The sequence below is a fragment of the Camelina sativa genome, chromosome 6, assembly GCF_000633955.1.
Source record: "Camelina sativa cultivar DH55 chromosome 6, Cs, whole genome shotgun sequence".
In the NCBI taxonomy this organism is placed as follows: domain Eukaryota; kingdom Viridiplantae; phylum Streptophyta; class Magnoliopsida; order Brassicales; family Brassicaceae; genus Camelina; species Camelina sativa.
The window spans coordinates 18,915,497-18,924,864 of record NC_025690.1 but is presented as its reverse complement, the minus strand read 5'-3'; the positions used below and the strand labels follow the sequence as shown (position 1 = coordinate 18,924,864).

The 9,368-nt window shown below is 34.5% G+C and overlaps 2 protein-coding genes and 1 long non-coding RNA gene across 3 annotated transcripts; 2 read left to right on the top strand and 1 right to left on the bottom strand.

The window, feature by feature from the left end:
* On the top strand, window positions 1–1,479 carry LOC104792240 (probable WRKY transcription factor 35). Its single transcript, XM_010518342.2, has 2 exons — window positions 1–136; window positions 726–1,479. The coding sequence occupies exons 1-2, from the start codon at window positions 42–44 to the stop codon at window positions 1,306–1,308; spliced, it is 678 nt and encodes a 225-aa protein (XP_010516644.1). The 5' UTR covers window positions 1–41; the 3' UTR covers window positions 1,309–1,479.
* On the bottom strand, window positions 4,422–5,435 carry LOC104792239 (transcription factor bHLH53-like). Its single transcript, XM_010518341.1, has 2 exons — window positions 4,755–5,435; window positions 4,422–4,661 (listed from the first exon to the last, which is right to left on the bottom strand). The coding sequence occupies exons 1-2, from the start codon at window positions 5,433–5,435 to the stop codon at window positions 4,467–4,469; spliced, it is 876 nt and encodes a 291-aa protein (XP_010516643.1). The 3' UTR covers window positions 4,422–4,466.
* LOC104792238 lies at window positions 7,273–8,411 on the top strand. The gene is made up of 2 exons (XR_769039.2): window positions 7,273–7,403; window positions 7,892–8,411. It is a non-coding gene; the product is annotated as an uncharacterized LOC104792238 (long non-coding RNA).

The window sequence follows — 9,368 nt, the reverse complement described above, 5'->3', positions numbered from 1 at the left end:
GCCAGACAAAGAAAGTGGTGTGCATACCAGCTCCAGCGGCGATGAACAGCCGGTCCAGTGGAGAAGTGGTTCCGTCTGATCTATGGGCTTGGCGAAAGTACGGTCAAAAACCCATCAAAGGTTCTCCTTATCCAAGGTAATACTCACACACACATATATTCATGCATTTCTATAGTTATAATAACCCTATATGTTCGCGATCGTCTATACTGACTATACATATTACGAATATATATAAATATATAATTAAGTATGTTCTTTCAATAGGAAAGTTTTGTAACAACATGAAAAAATCACTATTTTTAATACAAAAATGTATATGTCGGTTAGTTCCATTGTGTCTTATTATTTCGTCCCAAGTTTCGTAAGAAAAGGAATACTTTTTTTGTTGATTAACCACTGAAAAAGAATTCACATGTAAGTAGAATTTGCAGCTTTGCATCTCCTTTCACAAAGAATATTGCAGTTGCAATCATTAGCATGGAACTATAAAAGTATAAAGTTCGTTTAATTTTCTACGGCCCACATTAAGCCTATTAAATGCCTTATTGGGACATTTGATGCACACTTATCTTATAATCATAATATAGATTCCATCGGAAAAGCTAGGATATCATTCAGATTTATTGATGATTATTATTTTTAATAATAAATCTGAAATGATATATATACAAAAAAAAAAAGTCTTTGATGGTTATCTGAAGGATAAATTCTTTGTTTCTCAGGGGTTACTACAGATGTAGCAGCTCAAAAGGTTGTTCAGCTAGGAAACAAGTCGAACGTAGCCGCACTGATCCAAACATGTTAGTCATTACTTACACCTCTGAACATAACCATCCATGGCCCACTCAACGCAATGCTCTCGCCGGCTCCACTCGTTCCTCTTCCTCCTCCTCATCATACCTTTCTTCCAAATCCTCAACCGCAACCGCAGCCACAACTACGTCTCCCTCATCCAGGTTCTCCCAAAACAATAATAACAAAGACGAACACAATAAGTCCCACTTGCCTTCTTCTTCCACTCCTCCTCCTTATGCGGCCGCGGGGGTTAAAGAGGAGAAGGTGGAGGAGCGCCATGACAATATGGAGTTCGATAATGACGTTGAAGATACGTATAGACCGGAGTTGTTGCCCGAGTTTCAACATCAGCCGGAGGATTTCTTCGCAAATCTTGACGAGCTTGAGGGAGACTCTTTGAATATATTGCTATCTCACAGTAGCGGCGGAGGCAACATGGATAACACAACGACCATTCCCGACGTTTTTAGCGATTTCTTTGATGACGACGACTCCTCAAGGTCCTTATAAATATTCTAATTATGTAAACATAGAATTATATTATTCTTGTGATACGATTGTACTAAATGACGTATTAGTCCTAGCGCATGCCACCGCCGAGTAGCCAATTAAGAGAATTCAAGTCATTTACAATTCATTTTTTTAGATGAGATCCATCTAGTTCACTAAAACTCCATTGTATTTTTGCTAGCTTATGTGTTTTTATTTTTCTTTAAAGACTGTTTATAAAATTTAACGAGCAAAACTATTTTTTCTTTCCTTTTTCTATAACCGAAGATCTCAGACTAGAGTTCCAAACTAATTTTCAGTGCTTACAGAAAAAGACCAAATATTGTTGTCATATAAGCATTCATATTTCACATTAAATTGATATAATTCAGATTCCAATTGGAATTATAATTTGAAAACTGCTTTTTGGTACAAGCTATTTCTAACTACATACAATGAACTCAAATTCAAGAGGTGGCCAGAGCTTATGTGGCTCTTGTTAAGAGTTAAGACAGTTAATATAAATCCTAGGGTCATTAATTTATCCAGTTTAGTCTAAATCAATTAACTAATAGGAATTATGGTATGGAACGACATAGATATACACATAGGTGATACGTGTGTATATAAATTTGTGCTTGTGCGTGCTAAACTGGTACTGGGATGGAGCAAGAGAAGTGGGGTTAAGGAATATTGGTGGATGGGACACAAAGCGAAGATGTCCATCCACAGTATTAGTAGCATGACTCAGACTCACCCATTAATTATAATTGAATTTCTCAGTTGTGAAGATGTTGCCTTTTGATATTTTTCCTTTAAACAAATGTTTGGGGAAGGAGATGTTTGAAAAATAATCTCCAAAAACTAAAATTAAAAATCGAATATAAATTTAAGAAAACAGTTCATGATAGTGAGAACAATTTCTCTTTTTGACCATGCATGTAGATGATCTTGGAAGGCAGGAAGAAAACCCTAGTTTCATGGCTTTTCTTACGGGACGAATTAAATGAGAATCCCATATAATAGTCTTTATTCATTCTGGCTGAATTGTGACTCGTATGACATTTGTATAAATTATTTGAGAAGTTGTATTACAAAAAAAATCGGCATCGTTTACGAACTTTCTTACCTTAATAGTTAATTAGTACAACTTGTTTTTATTTTACTTAAATCCTATTATTTATTGACTAAAATAAGCTATGTTATACATATATTTGAAATAGACTTGTCGTCTACTTTGTTTCTTGATTTTTCTTGATTTCTAATCTTATCCATCATGACCTTGAACTCTCTGTCCCGGCTAGTATTTGCCTTTGACTAAATTCATTTGTAGTTTCTTTACAGCGGCATGTTTTTAAAAATTAAATTAATCAAATAAATTTGTGCAACACATTCTTCAATTAACTTAAACAACTAAAAAAAAAAGAATCACCGGTAGGGTAACAAAGATTATATGATGATAGAAGAGAGTGTGTGGGATCTCAACTTTTGATCAAAATCATTCTGGAAATAGTGACCTTAAGTTTTGTCAAATCCATCGGATTCTGATTGATAGAAAGAAAAGTTGCATCACAACCTATTTAAAATTATTTTCTAAGGAAAGTATTTGATTTGATGAGGGGGCAAGACAAAAAGAACAGTCGAATATTACACGTTTAATTATCATAATTTTTACTTTTCTATGGTTTTTTATTTTATTCTCTCACGATGGGACATATAGAACGAGAGGCCAATATTAATTTGGACGAAGATTTTGGTGGGTAAATAGGCTTATGGATGCTACTATTTGGTGTCACCTTCTTTTAGATTAATGAAAGTGTTTACTATGATGTTTATTTTGAGTATAATTATGGGACATTAACTTTTGGTTATATATCGAGAAAATAATAACATGATAAAGTATAGTGGTAAGTCCCATCGATAAGCTTTTTAGACTAGCTTCGTTGTAACATTAAATCATAATAAGGAGAATAAACCAGTAAGGTGATAATGATGGTTTGTTAATAAATTTAAGACTAATCAGTAATCCCTCCAAATAGATAAACTAAAATTATGAATAATTAAGTATATAATAAAATATGGTGTTGCTATTACTATAGTAAGTATATTTAATTGAGTTAATAAGTACGATGTGGTGTTTTGAAAGTTTAAATATATCCCACAACGCAGACTTTTCTCAACTCTAGTCTAGCATGATCTTCAGAAACATTCTCTCCCCTAGCTTAAGTGAAAACTCAGCTAACATACACACAAGTCAAGAAGGAAAAAAAAAAGGTTAAAAAATTAAAAAAAATACCAATACCAAATAATCATTTTTTGACACATATATCATTACTATTAGTAAGGTGGCAATTTCTTCATTCAATTCCTGATGATATATAGTTTTTAATAGTATGATATTTGTAAAAAAAATCTTTAAGTGTATTAATATCCAAAACACTCCCAAAATTAAAGGAAAACCCACGTTCCCCTATTAAAAGTTAAAAAATAATCATCATAGTGAAAGAATAAACAAAAAAAAATAAAAGTGATATGAAGATCAACATTAGAGCACGACTACGGACTATCTCCCTCATGATCCCATGATTCCTAGTTCCTACAACTCAATCTCAGTATTATAGAAGTAAACTCAGTTAAATGATGTTTCTAAATTTAATTTATAACCAAACTACTTCATAAAAAGATATAAACCGAGATTTTATAAACTTAAATTTTGTTCCCCCGTAAATATAAAGGCGTGATAAAAAATAGTAGTAAATACTAAATTCGAGAATCCCCAAAATCAAGGCACCAATCACTCAACGGCCCTTTTCTATCGGGAGAACTAGAGAGTTTGTTTATTGTTCGGGCTTAAATCTTGTAAGACCCACGAAACAATAAGCCCCAAAAATTGTTATGGGTAAAAAAGCTGAATAAAGAAAGATGAAAGATCTCGTCACTTTTAAGTAAAAATGTTTCAACTTGCGGACATACATTGCTAACAAGAAAAAGGTCAGACAATAGCTTAGCTAATACATAGACTAATACAAAGTTACAAACAAAGTATTAGTTCCCAGTTAAGAGGAGATTAACCAGGATAATTAGCCACAACATCAACAGACAAAACACTAACTAAAAACAGAAATTAACCAGAACAGACACAAATTTAGGCATTGAGAACTTTAGGCTTGAAACTAAGACTACTTAGTCAGATCTCTAGACAGTAGCTTGTTGATCTCTCGATAAATCTTAGGGTTTCTCAGAATGGTTTCTTGAGCTGTTAGATCTTGAACCATTTCACACGGAACCAAACACACTTCCTCTGTTGATAGCTTCTCCTGGATTGCTTGCGATTCAAGCAAAACCTGAGTTTCCGATTGCACATTGGAGCTACCCTGCGTCACCAAAATTAACCCAGCTCGTGAGAAAAAACTTCTAACTTAGTTTCAATTGGATTATAAGGTTGTTTTTTGGGGGTTGGTCATTACCTTCTTTGTGGTCTGCATCAGTTGTAGAATCCCAACTTGACTCTGCAAGAACTTGACATACTTAGCGGCGGACTGGAACATCTCGGCCGTATTAAGTTTCTGGCCACCAGGTATGAGTTTTCCGAGCTCGTGAGTCTTGTCAGCAATTCTTCTTCTCCTCTCTCTAGCCGCGATGCTCTGAGATGAAAGCGTCGGTTTCTTGGTGTCGTCTTGAGCTCCTCGGCCTACTTTGAACTCTAACGAAAAATCTGGAACTCTAAACTCCGGGAAGGAAGAAGCTTCTGGAACGAATTCAAGGTCGCCGAAAGGGTCGAAGAAACTCGGGTTATGGCTCTGGAAATGATTGTGAGTGTTACAATGGTAGCTCGAGTTAACAAGTTTCTGGCGCTTTGGCGCAGGGAGGAAGGAATCAAGGTCGTGTGTTTCGCTGAAGATTTTGGTTTTAGGGTTAGGGAGAGAGATTTCTTGGGGAGAAAGAAACTGGTCGCAGAAAGGGTCAAAGTAGGTCTGTGAAGGAGCTTCTTCTTGGAGCAATGGGTGATGGAACTGGAGTTGCGGTTGAGATTCGAGGAAGAAACTGTCAGATTCAGGGATAATCATATCCATATCGGGAAGAAAGCAATCCTGGAGCTGGACAGGTGGATCGTAGTTAAAGAAGTAGCTTAAGCAATCCATGGACATTGAGGAGATGAAACCTGTAAATTAAGAGGTAAAGAAGAAGGTTAAGCATCTGGAGGAGTTACGAAGTATTTAAATGCATTATTATTAAGCTTTAACTACTTACTAGTAATGAGCTAATACATTAGAAAAAAATAAACAAATTGTAAAGACAAGAGAGGATAAATGAGAGAATCAAAGACCTTGAGATAGATTTTAGACGATACTACTGTCGTGTCCTTTTTGTTCAAGTAGACTTCAACGTTGTAAGTTTGGATGACTCGTTAACTGTCTCACACGCATATATACGAGAGAGAAAGAGACGGAGCGAGAGAGGTTAGGGTTTTAGCGAATATAAAGGAGGGAGTTACTGTGGGTTTTACATTTTTTATTATTTGTAACCACCTCCTAATTATCAGGCCATAATTTTTTTTTTTACTGTTTTTTTAATCACATCTAGCTTTAATAATCATTCGTCGCCAACATAATATAGTAAATAATTGATTTGAGGTTATTTATTTATCGGGAAGTGTATATTGTAAAAAAAAATGTGTCAAAATGAGCTGAATGAAAAGTTAGAAAAAAAACAAAATTTATTCGTAATATTATTTGCGATCCTGTGCTTATCGATATATGAAAGTTGAGCTACTAATTTATTTATATTTGGGACAGATTTTCTTTTAAACATATATATAATCATAATTTTTTTTTGGGTTTGGTAACCAAATTTAAGAGTAACCGTCACCTAAAAGTTATTTGGCGGCTATTAAGAATTAATACGTATCAGTTAATTAGAGAAATAATAATTGAATAATTACACCCATATTTATTTACTCAGCTTGCCGTTACTCTTTCACTCAATAACTGCATCCTCTCGATATTTTATTTAGTCTGGGCCTAAACAAGGCCATACATTTTCTAACCTCATCGCCTCTCGTTTTTTTTTCTTAAACCTTCATTTAGAAATAAATAATTTCGATTTTTTAATCAACAAATTAATTAATAATTAGTAATTACTAGTATTTTTTTTTCCTTCCTTTTTTTTATCTGGTGGACTTGGTAAAAAGACGGCGACTTTGGCGGGGTGAAGCTGGTTTAGTGGTTCCACGTGCCTCACTCTTTGACTTTACCGCCAAGTTTACTAACCCAGCTAAGTAAAAATGAGGTAATTGGGCCGTTAAAAAAACAGAGCCCCTTAACTAATCGTTTTAAGCCCATTTGTGTTATTTGAAGTAGTTCCTTCTTACTACTCTTGGTCTTGGGTTTCAAGCAGTCATCTCTCGAAATTTCCGTATCTAGAAGCTTTTAATCCAGTTTCAATTCCAATTTTTGGGCTCTATTGTTTAAATACATTGGTTTATTTTCTTGTGCTTGATCAGTTTGATGTTGCGTGGATTATGAAGTAGGGTTTGGCTTTATGTCATTAGATGATATACGTTGTTGTGATTTCCAGTAAAATTCTTCTTCGTGATATCGTCTATATATTATTTATTGACAAAGTAGTCAAGTATTAATCGTAAACAAGATCAATGTGTAAACAACATCTAGTAACAGATTAATTATCTTTTAATTTTAATTTTATCCGGTGGACTTGGTAAAAGACGGCGACTTAGGCGGGTAAAGCTGGTTTAGTGGTTCCAACTTCCAAGTGCCCTCATTCTTTAACTTTGCCTCCAAGTTTACTAACCCACCTAAGTAAAATGAGCTGCATATGACACATAAATTGGCCGTTAAAATGGTATATAAAGCCCATTAATTAATTTCTTTGAAGCCCATTTCGGAAGGATTTTGGGCTTTAATAACTTCATTCATTAATATTTAAATAAAAATATACATAGGTGGGATGAGGACGATAATATCAAAGAAACTGCTCAACGCTTTAACTTTCTTGGGTGAAGGGATCATTCACCTTTTTTTTTGTGTGTACTGTGTCTGTGTACTCTTTTCTCGCTGCTTCGCTCAAAGAACTGTTCGTCTTTGCTCTCTCCCGTGGTATGATTTCTAATTGACATAGTTCAGTTTGATCCACTGAAGGTTTTGTCAGTCTTATGTTCTCTCTAGATTGTTTCTTTCTTTAGTTTCTCTGGTTAGAAAGACTTAGTTATTATAATTATTTTTTGGATTTATAGATGTTATGGTTAAACATATCAGCTGGGTTATTCGTTGCCAACTTACGAATAGGTTGATCTAGTGTTTGACTTTGTGTGCTCTGTCATGATCTTGATATGATATAGGCATATAGCCTAGGTACTTAAAGTCTGAGATTCAAGTTACTGTCACTGGACTTATTTGTCGATCAATCGGTATTTTTCACTCACATTTAACGTCTTTTAACTTGATATAATTGTAATGGGTGGATAGGCTCATGTCAGTTGTATATTAGTTTGTATAAATTTTCTTCTTCCTATCCTAATCCTATGTGAGATCTTTTTCATTGGTGCTCTGTAAACTAATATCTTTCGTTTCTGATAACCCTACAGATTTTGTAACATACATGGCAACCACATCTAAGGCGATGACTGATGTAAGCAATTATAACAATCGATACCAACCATCGATTGAAGAGAAAATGGCCATTGTTGTTAAGCGAGTGGGGGAAGTTCCAAGGATGGTTCGTAAGAGCCCCCTTTACTGGGAATCTATAGTACACCTCGCAAAATACGAGGTTTCACGAGGCATATTCTATGCCCTCCCACCTGAATGTAAGCTACATTATCTTAAACGAAAGACAAAGGCCTCTAATGAGCAAGAAACGGAACCCACCTATTATTCCTAATCTCGTTCCTATGATTGGTGAAGTTATGTTTTTATGTTCATGAATCATGATGGTTTATTTTGTTGTGCCTGACATGAGTCTGATATCGCTGTGGAATTCGTTTCATGTTCATTGTGTTTAATTTTGTTATGCTTGAATTTAATGTTGTGTGGATTATTTATGAACTTGGGTTTGGTTTTGTCGAGACACTTTATGCAATATGAAATGTTAGTGTGATTTCCATATGTTTCTCATAATGTAGTTTTTTTCCTTTGCCATGTCCTCTATGTAGTATTAATTAGAAATAAACATTGAAAACAATCTTTTATTATATTGCCATGACATATCAGTTTTCTTTTCCCTCGTTCATTTTGTAGCACGATTCAAAAACTATGAGAAAGATAGAGCAATAAAATTAACAACAGAACGAAAAAAAAATTATTGAAAAAAGTTCATATTCATCCATCCGCTCAAATAATGCCTTGTTGAACAACCAACATCTGAAGTATTAACTCCTCGCCCTCGGTCTCGGTGTAGAAAACAGAAATATCATTATCAAAATATTGCAAGTTGGAATATATTTTTTTTGTTTCAATATCAATTAATCATTATTTTATTTTTAGCTCAACAGCAAGTCAGCAACTATTTCATTAACCAAAGTTCACACAAGATTTACATCCACATTGGATTTTAACTAATTTGGCACTGTAGAATACAACTTAGATTCCTGAGCTCGGCTACTCCGTTAACACCACCCTTTAAGAGAACCTAAACTTTTAACCTCATCGAAATTGTGAAGAAGCCGCTGAATATCCTGTAGAATAAGATCAATTTGAGGCCTTCCTTCTTCATCATGCATCAAGAATATAAGCGCCTGGAATGAGACTCAAAGATGACTGTCTTGTACGTATTAGAATCTTGACACATTAATGCTTCAATTAATCATGTAAAAATTGTATCGAACTAATAAATGTAACTAACCATAACCAGTCGAATAGTCGATATCATAGTTAAAACTGTAAAATTAAAATATCTAGGCCCCATATCAATAATTGTAATCAACTCGACCATGTTCTGTTTAAGCTTTCAGTAGGTGAATCCTATCACGTGTTCATCTGTAACCCCGCGCCATGATTTCTGATAAACACTTTTTGCAGTGGACCCATGACTTTGTGTTCATATAGATACATAAATACTACTAT